Raw genomic sequence first — 14,251 nt, 5'->3', positions numbered from 1 at the left:
TAAGGAGCGGTTAGCGGCTCTCCCCGGGAGCTCTGGGGGGAGAGCACTGCAACCCAACAGCTGATTTTACCTGCACACAGCCCGCGGTCCGCCAATTCCAGCCCGTGCGTGCTCACCAAAACACAAGCACGAGTGTGCGTGAAGCAGCACTACCCGTAAGAGGCTAAAATTGGACACTCGCGTCCGTAAGGATGGAAAGCAGGGTCTCGAAAGGACACTTGCACATCCACAGTCACAGTAGCAGATGCACATTAGCAAAGGGTGGGACCAAACCGAGGGTCAGCTGACGGATGAAGGACAGACAAAATGTGGTCTATCCACACCATGGGGTAATTACTTAGCCTTAGAAAGGAAGGAAATTCTTTTTTTTCTTTTTTAAGCTTATTTATTTATTTTGAGAGAGAGAGAAAGCAAGCAGAGGAGGGAGGGAGAGGGAGAGAGAGAGAGGGAGAGAGAGAGAGAGAGAGACAGAGAGAGAGAGAGAGAGACAGAGAGAGAGAGAGAGAGACAGAGAGAGAGAGAGAGACAGAGAGAGAGAGAGAGAGAGAGAGAGAATCCCAAGCAGGCTCTACACTATCAGCACAGAGCCCAACGCGGGGCTTGAACTCATGAACCGTGAGATCACGACCTGAACCAAAATGAAGAGTCAAGCCACTTCACTGACTGAGCCACCCGGGTGCCCCCAAACTCTTTTTTTTTTTTAATTTTTTTTTCAACGTTTATTTATTTTTGGGACAGAGAGAGACAGAGCATGAACGGGGGAGGGGCAGAGAGTGAGGGAGACACAGAATCGGAAACAGGCTCCAGGCTCCGAGCCATCAGCCCAGAGCCTGACGCGGGGCTCGAACTCCCGGACCGCGAGATGGTGACCTGGCTGAAGTCGGACGCTTAACCGACTGCGCCACCCAGGTGCCCCCCAAACTCGTTTTTAAAGCAAACAAGCAAGAGAAAAGTGGGGGGCCACGAGGCCAGGGGAACTGAAGGCTTTCCTCCAATTATGGTTCCTGATGCTCTCATCCCCTGGGGCCTCTTTGGAGCTAGAAGGGTGGCCGGTGCTTCTCCTCGGGCCCCAGGACCCCTTCCCAGGCCGCCCCAGGCACCCGCTATCCCCGTGCCCTCACCTCGGCAGTCTTGAGGATGAGCAGCCCCCGCAAAGTGCTGTTGTCCACTGCGACCAGCGCCCGGGCGTCCACAGCCACAGAGCTCACTTCGACGTAGCCAGAGCTATTGACTCGGCCCAGGACCCCCAGGGCCTGGAGGGGTTTAAAGAGACACAGAAGCAGGGCTCTTCACCAAGACACGGCTCAAAGCAGGCATGGGGAGTCCTAATGCCTCTCCCACGAACCGGCTGCAAAATGGGGTGGGAACGCCTTCCTAGGAGAGGGTTTGTGACTTTGATCAAGTTCTCAAAGGTCCTATGTCTGCAGACACGTCTCAAAGGTCCCAGGTCTGTAGCTCTCGGCCATCTGATGAACTTCTCTCTCGGGCCTCCCTCCTCCCCAAACCACCAGGGATCCTATTTTTTTGCAGGAACGGAACCAAGTCTTACAAGTCAACCTGCCCAAGAGTCTGGCAACCACAGGAGCTGGAGAACTGACTTTTCAGCAGCTCTCCCCCTCTTCCCCTTGCCATCCTCCCATGTGGACCCAAACATCTGCTCCTGACAGAGGAACCTTCCAGAAAACTGGCTGCAAGCAGGAACACAGAGTGTTTCTGGGCTCCTCACCTTAGCGAATGACAGAAAAAGACACCGCCATCCCCTGGGCCTGCACTGTGCCCCGGGCAGGGCTGGGCAGCCAATGTCTGCTGTTTTATCTGATCCTGAGAGCAGGGGTCTTTAACCCCATTTTGATAAAACCGAGGCTCAGAGAGGGGCCATGATTTGCTCAAGGCCACCCAGAGACGAGGGAACAGAGCCACGATTCAGTCTGGTGCTTCCTGACGTCAAAGGTGGCCTCCCCAGCATGGGCCTTGTCATGCCCCGGCCAGACAGGCATTGGGTCCTGTCAACCCCTCCCTCCTCTCGGGAAGGTCTTCCTCCCAGGCCCCTGGGACCCCTTCTCCCTTGGGTTTCTCCTCCCCCCTGGCTTGTTTGCGGCACCCGTGGCTGCTTCTATGCTACGGCTCCCCATGGCCACCTGAGTCAGTCTCGTGGCCTTCAGTGGGACCACCGAGAGCCACAGACCTCCAGTCCAGACCACAGCCTGACTCCAAGAGCTGTGCCCAACATCTTCACTTGGGTCTTCAACAGCTCCATCAAATTCAATACGTCCAAGATGTGACTGTCAGGGACTCCTCCCACTGTGCTCCCCATCATAGGAAACAGTAGCCCCAGAGCTCTTGTCACACAGGACACAAGCACAGGAGGCACCCTGCTCCCCGACCCCCTCTCTCACACACCCAGACCCCCACCCAGTCCTCTCACAGCCTCTACAAAGGATCCTGAATCTGAGCGTACTTTTTATAAAACAGGAGTCAGCACACTATGTGGCCCATGGGCCACATCTAGCCCACAACTTGCTACTGTAAACAAAGCTTTATTGGAATACAGTCGCACCCGCTTGTATATATATGTTCTATGGTGTTTTGTGTGACAACCACAAGGCTGAGTGGTTGCTACAGAGGCTGCACAGCCAGCAAAGCTGAAGATATTTACTGTCTGGACTTTCAGAGAAATGGTTTGCTGACCCTGGTCCTAGCAAATGCCCTTTCCTCTCTGGTTCTGCCTCAGGGCCTTTGCACTGGCCATGCCTAGAACACACTCATTCCCCAGATATCCACATGGCTCCTCCCTCTTCTCCTTTAAGTCTGTGCTCAAAAGTCATCTGGTCTTCGGGTCCGACTTTGACCAAAGTGCAGTATGTGTCCTGTCGTCCTCCACTCCCCCGTTGCCACCTTCTGCCTCTCTGTAGCCCTTATCACTAAGTAATATACTCTGTAATTCGCTCCTTTAGGCTGGGGACTGCCCGTCTCCCCAGGTTGGCATTTACCTCTTCTGGGTGCGTGGCCACATTTCCAGGGCACAGAGTGGGCTCGACAAGTATTTGATGAGTCCCTCCCTCTGGGATTCATTTCCTCTCCCTTGTTTCGCACGCAGGGGGGGCGGGGAGGGGGGAGGCAGCCCCTGCCCCACCCCACGTGACCCTGGGGTCCACTCCTCCCACGCCGCAGCGCCACCTACCTGCAGGGCCTCGCAGGAGCTCTGGGCCAGCACCTGCCACTGCAGCCTGGGGCCCAGGTGCAGCTCCCCACTGCCCTGCAGCTCACAGGCCCCCGCCCGCAGCCGCAGGTCCAGCCGGCGCCCGGACTCCCAACCAAGCTGGGTGGTCAGCAGGGCCTCTGGGGGGACAGCCCGCAGCGCAGGCAGCGTGTGACTCAGCTTCACTCGGAGCGTGGCCTCGGACCGGTGCAAGGCGGCCGCCAAGGTCAGGGAGGCAGTGTGGCCGGCCGACACGAGGGACCCCGATACGTCTGCTTCCCCATCTGCAGCGCGCAGAGAGCCGCTGAGCTGTGTCCGGGCTGGGAGGCCCAGGCCCTGCCAGACCAGAGGGGGTGAGAGGGAGGTCCTATGTCAGGGGGGATCTGACCAACCCGTGCTTCCCGCGTCCCCCATTCCAGCAACAGCAAAATCACAACAGACAAGTATCCCCTGGAGAAACTTAGTACACAACTAGCCTGCTGCTACGTGCTCCCCAAGGTCAGCCTCCTTTCATCTATTCCCAGCCCTGAGTTGGGTAATCACTATCCCCAAATGACAGACGGGGAAAGTGAGGCTCGGAGGCAGAGCACACGCCCGGGATCATACAGCTGGTACGTAAGAGCACTGAGGTTTGCACGGGGTCTGTCTTTAGGCCGGTCTAATGGGATAGTCACTAGCCGCATGGGGCTGCTTCCATTCAAATTAATATGAAGTAAAAGGAGAAATTTAGTTTCTCGGTCATACTGGTGAGCACGGTTGAAGTGCTCAGGGCCTGCAGCGAGTGGCTACAGTTCTGGAAACGAAGGACAGAACTCTTTCATCATCCCAGAGTTCAAGGGCTGGGCCTGCTGGTTCCCATGATGCTTCAACCTCTCCGTCGTGGGCAACTCGATTAATAGAGACAGAGCATAGACAGACAGGGATGCTGAGAGGACTGGACCCCAACCCTATGCCTAGGAAGCTCCATCAGGAGGTGAGAGACAAGGAGACAGGCAGAGGGGCCTGCCCCCCGCAGACAAGGACGCCAGTCCTGACTCAGCGTCTCCCTTTCCTGAGAGTCGGGCTCCCCTCCCCCAAATATCATAGGACCATTCTCACATCATCTCCTGGCCCAGAGAATGCCCAGCCGGTGGCCTCTAACAGGTTATGAAACCAAGATGTGCCTGTCCCCACTATTAGCTAAGGGAAGCACCCCCCATTTCCTTCCTGCACTCAGAATTTCACTAAAAAAGACAAATTGATCAATTCCAAGTCGGTGGCCCTTCTGTTGCACAGCGCTGAGTGAGTCCCCCCACCCTGTGCCTTGATCTCCCCATCTGCCGAGGGGGGAGGTGAGATTAAAGAGGAACCAAGGGTCAGAGAGAGCATCTGGGAAATAGTGGCTGGGGTCTTGGGAGGCGCCCGGGGCACGAAGCCAGCCAGGCTCACGCCTCACGCCGGCAGGGGGTCTGGAGGTCCCTCCAGTCACCTCGTGGGCCCGCCATACGCACCTCCAGCAGCGGGCAGCCCGGCTCGGCGGCCAGCGTCCACGTGCTCTGGTTCTCCACGTGCTGCTCCAGCGAGCCCTGCAGCCGGCACGGCCCCAGCTGGAGGGCCAGGGAGCTGCGGGCAGGGGACCGGGGCTGGGCGGCCAGGCTGATGGCGCTGCTGGGTGGCAGACCCAGGCGGCCCAGCAGGGGCAGGGAGTGGGCCAGGCGCCCGACGACCAAGGTCTGGGGCCCGCAGGTGAGGGCCAGCAGCAGGTGGGCGTCTCCAGGGTCACTTCGCAGGCTTGAGGCCAGGTTGACCTCACAAGGGCTCCAGCTCAGGCTGCCCTCGGCGTGCAGGGCCTGTGGGAGGCCTGTTGCCTGGAAATATGGGGAAGGGGCTGGACTTAAGGGCAGCTTCAGAAGCCCAGACGGGGGAGCTGACGATGGGCCTGGGTGGGAAAGGGCAGCGTTGACCCTACGGCCTCAAGTCCACCAGCACCTCCCCCTGCCAAGTGACCGATACCCTGTGTACCCCATCAACGGACATGGGCTTGAGCGCCGGCTCCACCAATGGCTCCATCTTTCCGAACTTGGAACCTCAGTTTACCCATCTCTGAATGTAAATGAGTTAATACTTGTGAGTTGCTGGCCGGAGCCAGGCGCCCAGAAAGCCTGGCTATTGGAAATTCAGCATCAGCATCAGTGATCGCTGGCTGGAGGGCAGAGGGCCTCAGTAACGAGTTCCACTGGGGCAGAAAACATGCCCCACACGGGGGCACCGACCCAAGATGGGAACGAGAGGGGAGTAACTGGGCTCATTCTTCTCTGGGCCCCAGAGCCTGGGACTAGGGATACAAGCGGCCCTTCCTGGTGGGGGTGAGGATTTAAGGAGCACTCAGCACACAACGCTCAATAAACTTCGTCTGTTATTTCTTAATATTCTTATGATTACTCTCAGACCCTTAAGCCTAGGGGTAGAATAAGTGAGCTCATGAGAAAAGAATCAACTCCAGCCCCAGAAAGAAAGGCAATCAGTAGGGCCCTTTGTGAAAGGGGAGACAGTTCATTTTGGGCCCCATTTTTTGGCTCAAACCTTTGTAATCCATGAAACCCCAAAGGCAGAGGACAATGGCAAAAAGACGGAAATTTCTTAGGCTGAGGGCAGAGCCGGGCATACAGTAAGCAGCTAATAATTTATGGAGGGAGGTGGGAGCCCCACCAGGGCCCCGCACTGACAGGTGGAGAGGTGGCTTACCTCCAGCAAGGGGCAGCGATTCACCAGTGACAGGGTCCAGTTGGTGTGTGTGGTGTTGGCCTCGGGGCTGATGTCCCCACGGGCAGTCAGGGCGCACTGGCCCAGGGCCACCGCCAGCCCGGCCCCGGTGGGTTCGTCTCCCGCCACGGACACTTGGACGTGGTTGTCGGGGGCAACCCCCAGAGCCTCAAGTGGAGGCCATGCGTGCTGGAGGCCGGTGTCCAGATGGATATGGTGGTGGCCGCAGGCTGTGTGGACGTGGGCCCCGGCGAAGGTGTCCCCAGAAGATATCTGAGCCGCCAGGCTGGCCGTGCGGGTGTGGACCAGGAGGGAGCCGTTCAAAGACAACACAGCCAGATCCTACCCCCAAGAAAGGCAAGGAGAGGCCCAGCAGGTGTCCCTACAATACCCCACCAAGCGGTGGTTCACCCTCTGCCTGGCCTGGGGGATCAAGGGAACCTCCATCCCCTGGGCCACCCCCATCCCCAGCTAACAGGCTCTACTCCTGCAACGTGCTTCTAACAGCTGAAAACGGCCACCCACGGAGTCATCAAGTTCGGCCTCTAAGAGCATTTCAGGGTCCCCCTCCCTGATGTCCCCCTCCCCATGACACAGAGTAAGGAAGGCAGCCCATCTGTCCAGCCTGTTCAGACCCCTTCAGTCCTGACCCCTTGTTCCCTTAGTTAACCCTCTCGCCATCCAGGCCGCTGTGTGACCTTGGCAAAGTGACCAGCTCCTGTGGGATATGCCAGCACGCAGCCAGGCCGTGGTGGCGGGCCTCGGTGGCGGGCCTCCTCCTCCCCCAGACAGTCCTTGGGGCTACACACCCACCCCTCCCCTGCCAGCAGGCACGGAGCTCAGCCAGGCCAGGCTACCAGCTGCCCACTCGGGGGCCCACAGGGCAGCACTGACCAGGTCTGCAGGCAGCGCCCTGGTTGCATCCAGTTCACCCTGGGTCCAGGAACCATAGGGCCCTGTGGCTCAGGACTCCCTGCCACAATGTGCCTGCGACGGAGAGGACCCACCGTCCACCCGTGCCCCAGCCCAGGAGAGCTTGGAGCCACCTAAGCTGGGCTGTGCCCCAGTCCAGCTGTGCATTGTGGGGGACATGGAGGGCTCAGAGGAGGGGACCATGTGGGTCAGCCTGGCAGTGGCCACAGGACCCTGGGCCATGCTGTGGGCAGTCCTCAGTGCTCAGGCTGTGCCAGCCCCCCGGATGCAGACCACCCTCTGCCACGACTACCCGGCAAACGACAGAGACCCAGGTACCTCCAGAGGCTGCTGGGCGAAGTCCCCCCAGCAGAGCCCTGACAGCTGGGCAGGCGAGGCGTCTCCACTACAGTTGACCTGCAGAGACCAGCGGGGTCGGGAGGGGAGCACGCCGACGGCCGCTGCCCGGAAGATGGCAACGGGAGTCGTCTTTACCCAACCCGGGCCCCAGATGGAGCACAGAGATCCGGCCCAACCCCATCGCCCTTCGTGGAAGCCTCTCTGGGAAAATAACCCCGATAGAGAGGTTTGTGCAGAAACCCGGCCCTACCCCACAGCATCGTCATTAAACCAAAGGAACCAGAGCTCAGGTCCTCACACGGCCTCCGTGTGCCAGGTTCTACCTGGTTCCTCATCTGATCCTCAAGGAAACCACAAGAGGTGGGAATGGTCAGCAGTCCCACTGTGCAGATTAGGACACTGAGGCACAGAGAGTAAGCAAGTCGCCCCAACTCACGCAAAGGGGAGGTGAGGAAACAGTGCGGCTTTAGCCGCTCGCCCTGATCCCCGGCCCCACCTCCCGCACACTGCGGATGGTGTAGCCACCCCTGTGCCGCCACAGACAAGGCTTCCTGCTTCTCATCCTTGAGAATAACGCAGAGGTGAGCTACGTCTGCTGCCCCTTCTTCAGTGTTCAAGGTCTTTCCTGGAGGGGCAGGTGCACGCCCAAAAGACTCGCTGGTGGCCAGGGTGTGGGCGGTCTGAACTTTACTAGAGGGGACCAGAGTGCCTCCAAAGTGGCTCCCTCAATTGGGGCACTTCCAATTACGGTGGGGGCGCCGGGGGGTCAATAGGACCACAGGACAGGTGGAGGAGAGGACGGGTGGACAGGAGAGGAAGAGTTCAACTCAGGGTGTGGCGACGGAAGGGAGAATGCGGAGTTGCTGGGAGGGAAGATGGGGGGGCAAGAGGAGGGGCCAAGGTGGCAGGGGCGGGGCAGCGGGGCGGGATCCAGGGAGGGGCCCGGCAGGTGGCAGGAGTCCCGCTGGTGACCTAAGAAGTGGGTGAGGAGAGGCGGCTGGGATATGCCCTCGGGCTGGTCGCTCACCTGCAGCCACGCGGGCATGGTGCCCAGGAGCGCCGAGAGGCCATGGTGCAGCTCGAGGGCCAGGCTCCCGTGGCCAGGCTGTCGCCTCGCCTCCAGGGCCACGTGGAGCTGCTCGCCGTCCACACTCGCCGTCAGCCCAGCCGCCACACGGTGTCCCGCGCTCTGGGCAGAAGCGAAGCCGTGTGTGTCCCTGGGACCCGCTACCCCCGGGGCCCCCGCGCCCAGCCCGCCACCCACCTGGAAGTGTCCGCGGCCGTCCACGGAGAACGGGAGGCCCCAGTGCCTGAGGCCGGGCACCGTGTGGGCCAGGCTGGCGCGGAGCAGGTGACCCGGGGCGCCGGGGGCCAGGCCGTCCAGGCCAAGCGCTGCGTCCAGCTGAGCCTGCGCGCTCCGTGCCGTAAAGCTCGTGGAGAGGTTGGAAGCCGCGTGGGTGTGTGACAGGACCATTTCCGCCTCCGAGGGGAGTCCTGGAGGCGGAATGAGCCACAGAGATGACTGAGCCCAGTCTACACTCCCCAGGAGCCCGAAGGGGGTAAGGGAGTGGGCTGCCGTCGGCCCAGCTTCTGTCTGCAGCGTCCCCAGGCCCTGGGGCAACCTCGGGCCTCTCAGGTCCCACTTCCCCCAACATACCAGGTGGAACCATATGAAAGTGTCAACATTCAACACTTTCTGATCCATACAAGTGGTGATCTCACTAAGGACCACCTCCGCCACACTCAGCAAGTGACAGGCCTGGTGCCCCCTTCAGGGACAGGGACTGGCCCTCAGAAAGCAGGAGGAGAACAGAGGGGGTCTGATCTCGCATTCTCCCCTAGCTGCCACACTCTGAGCCCCTCTAGGCCTTACTCAAGTGTCCCCAAGAAGCTAGAGCTGGGGGTGTCCTATTTCCTAACTGTGGTACAGGAGCACATCCTTGAGGCCCCGCTAGACCAGCTTTCAAGAGGGAGAAGCTGGAGGGGAGGTGGTGGGATGGGGAGTCCTGGGGGAGGGGCTACCGGATTGGGAAGGACGTCAATACTCAGTAGCAACTAATGTCCCTGCACTGTGTGTTCTGGGTGAATAACACACAGCCCAAGGAAGATAGCAGCATTGGGAGAAGCTGGCAGGGGAAGGAAATACAGCTGGAAGGTGGATGTGGGGACTAGAGGCTCCATTCTGTCTCCTACCCCTTGGCTTCAGGACCTGGAAGTCTCTGGGGAGGGAGGGAGGCATCTGGCCCTGTCCACCCCTCCTACCTGCTTCACTCAGGGTGCTGATGTTGTGACTCAGGCTGCCTGAGAGTCGGCCATGCCCAGGGCCCCAGGCGCAGACCCCACCCAGAGCCAGGCTGGCTGCATCGGCACGGAGGTTGGCCTGGCCCCCCAGGCTCCCCGTCTGGGCCTGCAGCCGCCCTCTCAGCCAGAGCTCTCTTGGCAAGGCACGGGTGCCGTTCTGGGCGAGGATGCAGGTGACGCTGTGCATGCTGGTGCTGTTCCCTGTGTTCTCATGCTTGTCCCGCAGGAGGAAACCCAGCACAGCTGAGTCAGCAGTGACCCTGATGGTACCTGCAGAGCATGGCAGAGAAGTTGTACAGAGCAGGGGGACTGGGCTGCTCTGGGCAGGAGGGAAGAGAATCCGGGGGTAGGACAAGTTCCTAGATCCATGATGTAATTCTAACTCTTGCCACAGGGGGAACATCTGGGAAACGGACCAAATTAAAACAGCTCCCTCCCAGGAGGCTCTGAGGACCAAGCAAGCTGCGAGCTAATTCACAAACAAAAGGGCTTTGGCAAAAACAAACAAAAACAAACAGGGACGTCAGTTAGTACCAGGGCTCAATTCCTGTTCTACAGAACCACAGACCACAGTGAAAGAACAGCCCCATTCTAGAGACAACAAAACTGAGATCCAGCAAGGCTTGAGGGATCCAACCTTGAATTCCAGTGATAGAAAAACTGCTCAGAGATCTCTTCCATCCAGAAAAGGCTCCACACCTTTGGGCCAGTCCGTGCCCATATATAACTCACACAAGAGGGGAATCTTGCTGTTATCAGAACCATTTACATCTACTGTCCCCGCCTGGTTTCATGGTCCAAATGCCCATAACACCTCCCCTCCCGTCATTCAAAGTTGGGCTCACACGTTACCACCTCCAGGAAGGGGGCCCTTCTTCACCCCTGGGCTGGTTTAAACACCCCTGTTCTGTGCTTCCAGACAGAGGGCTCATGCAAATCTCAATCAGATTACAGAATACACAACATTTTCCACACAGACAGAACTTTCTGACATAAACTGCCAATTATGCTCATAAATTCCTTATGTTGTAGGGTCTTATGTTACCATATCCTACAGGGTATTAACCAGTTAATCATGGATAACCAGAGTAAAACTTCGCTAGATTATGATGAAGATATAATGAAATATTGTTGATGAGACAGGAATGGACCCCACACAGAGTGGATTGGTTTTCAACAAAGGTACAAAGCTAATTCAACAGAGAAAGGATGATCTTTTTATTTTTTTTTATTTATTCTTTATAGAGAGAGAGAGAAAGAGAGAGAGAGGGCACACATGAGTGGAGGAGGGATAGAGGGAAAGAGAGAATACCAAACAGGCTCCACGCCTGGCACAGAGCCCGATGTGGGGCTCGACCTCACGATCCCAGGATCATGACCTGAGGCAAAATGAAGCATTGGAAGCTGAATCGACGGAGCCACCCAGGCACCCCAGGATGGTCTTTTTCGTAAACGTGAAATGACTGAAAATCCACAAGTAAAAAACTACCTCAACCCTTACCTGATCATATACACAAACTAATTCAAAATTAACCACAAACCCGAATTTAAACACTAAAACCATAAAGCTTCTAAGAACAAATAAAAATGATGTGGCCTCAGGTTTAGTAAATAAAGATGTTGTACACAGCTGCAAAAGCATTATCCATAAAAGAAAAAAAAATAATCAACTGGAATTGATCAAAATTCAAAACTTGTGCTCTTTAAAAGACAAGAATTAATGAATCAAAGAATGAAAAGGCAAGCCACAGACTGGGAGAAGTTATTTTCAAAACACACATCTTACACAGGACTTGTGTAAATAACTCCCAAATTCAATTTGGGAATTCAAGAAAACAACTCAATTTCAAAAAAAAAATTTTTAATATTTATTTTTAAGAGACAGACAGAGTTTAGGTGGGGAAGGGGCAGAGAGAGAGAGAGAGGGAGATACAGAATTCAAAGCAGGCTCCAGGCTCTGAGCTGTCAGCACAGTGGGGCTTGAACCCACCAGTTGTGAGATCATGACCTGAGCCCAACTCAGACACTTAAGTGACTTAGCCACCCAGGCGCCCCAACAACTCAATGTTTTAAATGGACCAAAGGTTTAAATAGACACTTCGCTCACAAAAATTCATAAGTAGTGTATAAACCTATGAAAAGATGTTCAACAAAATCAGTACTTAGGAAAATGCAAATTTATTTATTTATTTATTTATTTATTTATTTATTTATTTATTTATTTATTTATTTATTTATTTTTCCATTTGAGGGAGAAAGAGAGAGAACATGTGCAGGCATGAGCAGGGGAGAGGGGTGGAAAAAGAGAGTAAGAGAGTCCCAAGCAGGCTCCACACTCAGTGCAGAGCCCAACACGGGGCTCGATCCCACGACCCTGGGATTATGACTTGAGCTGGGATCAAGAGTCAGATGCTCAACCAACTGAGCTACCCAGATTCCCCCAGAAAATGCCAATTTAAACCACAGTGAGATTCCATCACCAACCAACACTGAAAACCCCCGAACGAAAAATGAGCGACACCAACTGCAAAAGCAAGGACACAGAGCAGCTAGGACCGTCACAGCGCTGGCGGGAATGTGAAATGGTACACCCACGCTGGAAGCGGTCTGCCATTTTCCTCCAGAGTTCGACATGTACTTGCCTTACAATCCAGCAAGCCCACTCAAGACAGATGAAACCATATGGTCCCTCAAAAACCTGGAGGCCAATGATTATAGTGGCTTTATTCATAATTGGAAAATCCAAAAAAAAAAAAATTGGACAATACTGAAACCAATCCAAATGCCCTTCGACTGTGAATAGATAATCTGCTGGATATCAGCACCACGGAATACTACTCAACAAAGAAAAGGAATAAACTGCTGATACGTGCAACAACTTGGATGAATCTCGACCACATCATGTTGGGCGGAAGACGCCATACTCAAAGGTTCACATACTGTTTCAATTCATGTCACATTATACAAAAGCCAACGCTATAAGGGACAGACCGCAGCTCAGGGGTTGCCGGGGTGGGGGTGGGGGGATGGTTAGGGAAGAGGCTGACCACAGTGGACCTTTGAGGGGAGATGTTAACTGTTCTGTACCCAGACTGTGTTGGTAGGTACATAACTTTGTGAGCTTATCAACACGTAAAAGGTTTTCCCCTATATGTAAATTACACTCCAAGAAATTATCCGTCAATAGTTGCCTTCAAAAATGAAGTAACACGTGTTACATGTTAAGGGATGGAGAGATCATCGGTGTAACTCAAAGTAAACTCAACACAAGTAGTTCTCTGGGACATGTTTTATTTGATTGTGTTTAAATTTTTTTTTTGAATTTTATGGTTTTTTTTGAGACAGAGAGACAGAGATAGACTGCGAGCAGGGGAGGGGCACAGAGATAGGGAGACACAGATCCAAAGCAGGCTCCAGGCTCTGAGCTATTAGCACAGAGCCCGACGCAGGGATCAAACTCATCAACCGCGAGATCATGACCTGAGCCAGAGTCGGACACTTAACCAACTGAGCCACCCAGGCGACCCATGTGTTTAAAAATTGTTTCGACCTATGTCATTTTATTATGAAATTTGGTTTGGGCACATTTAGCCAATTTGGGATTAGGGGGGGTCGGTGCTAATGTTACTACCAGACTAGAGAATGGCACCCACGTCTTAGGGGTCAGGGCAGAATCTTCAGGTTCTGAAACACTGGACCCTGGACAGATGTCCAGCTAGGGCGCTGTGGTCAAGGATGCTTGGGCAAAGGGTCCCTTTTTGTGTCATTCTGGCTTTGGGAACCTTGTTAATGTTTCACACGATCAAAAACCAAACACATAAAATCAATAAGGATAGGGGAAACCTAAAAATGGAATACAAACAGGAACCAGCGAACCCCACTGTATTTCAAATGATTAACAGAATCACACAGGGGTGGTAGGGGGATTAACCCTAACTAACATGGGAACACCGTGGTTGGATTTAGGCCTGCAATAACTACTTGGATGAACTCCAACCACATTATGTTCAGGCCAAAGACAAAAAAAAAAAAATTCTCATCAAATACTGAATTCTAGTTAATAGGGTTTCCTTTCACAGAGGTACAGGTTAGTGACTCTGAAACTACTTTCTGTGTATTGTAGGGCTGAGCAAATGAGTAATCCACTGTGGATGGTTAGAGCCAGGTTTCTTTCTGTTGGAGAAAGGATGAGAAGGGTGAAAAGGGAAAACATGAGAATGAGCCTTTTGATGATAAATTGAAATTGAGGACATCAATGTGAATGAATGGTTTTAAACTTATCTATCTGTAGAAAGATACAGAAGTGTGTGTGTGTGTGTGTGTGTGTGTGTGTGTGTGTGTGTGCGTGCGCACACGTCTATTTTCCAGGTCCATCCGTTGAGAAAGTCTAGGGCTGATAGTTCAGTAGGAATAAACACACCTAGCACCCAGCTCTTAGTTTCTACATATTATTTTGCATTAAAAGGAACCAAGGATTCTTGGAGAAATGGCTTATTTCACGTGAGGGAAAATGTAAAATGAGACAAACATCTTTTGGGTCATAAAGGAAGGGAGTGCTCAAAGAATATGGAAACACGTCAAAAAGACACACGATGGGGCACATGGGTGGCTCAGTCAGTTAACCGTCTGACTTCGGCTCAGGTCACGATCTCACGGTCCATGAATTCAAGTTCTGTGTCAGGCTCTGTGCTGACAGCTGAGCCTGGATCCCGCTTCAGATTCTGTGTTTCTCTCTCT

At 54.6% G+C, this 14,251-nt stretch overlaps 1 protein-coding gene across 1 annotated transcript in view; it reads right to left on the bottom strand.

The window, feature by feature from the left end:
• Nucleotides 1-14,251, bottom strand: part of LOC102899050 — a 124,917-nt gene that overhangs the window by 24,133 nt on the left and 86,533 nt on the right. The window contains exons 39-46 of the mRNA XM_023247099.2: nucleotides 9,476-9,784; nucleotides 8,478-8,707; nucleotides 8,241-8,402; nucleotides 7,193-7,270; nucleotides 5,924-6,283; nucleotides 4,690-5,046; nucleotides 3,182-3,535; nucleotides 1,122-1,253 (exon numbers count right to left, since the gene is read on the bottom strand). Of these exons, the coding sequence (XP_023102867.2) occupies nucleotides 1,122-1,253; nucleotides 3,182-3,535; nucleotides 4,690-5,046; nucleotides 5,924-6,283; nucleotides 7,193-7,270; nucleotides 8,241-8,402; nucleotides 8,478-8,707; nucleotides 9,476-9,784 (1,982 nt within the window). The remainder of the gene's footprint in view (nucleotides 1-1,121; nucleotides 1,254-3,181; nucleotides 3,536-4,689; nucleotides 5,047-5,923; nucleotides 6,284-7,192; nucleotides 7,271-8,240; nucleotides 8,403-8,477; nucleotides 8,708-9,475; nucleotides 9,785-14,251) is intronic.

Source organism: Felis catus, chromosome E3, assembly GCF_018350175.1.
Source record: "Felis catus isolate Fca126 chromosome E3, F.catus_Fca126_mat1.0, whole genome shotgun sequence".
Classification (NCBI taxonomy): Eukaryota; Metazoa; Chordata; class Mammalia; order Carnivora; family Felidae; genus Felis; species Felis catus.
This window is presented reverse-complemented; position numbering and strand designations above follow the sequence as displayed.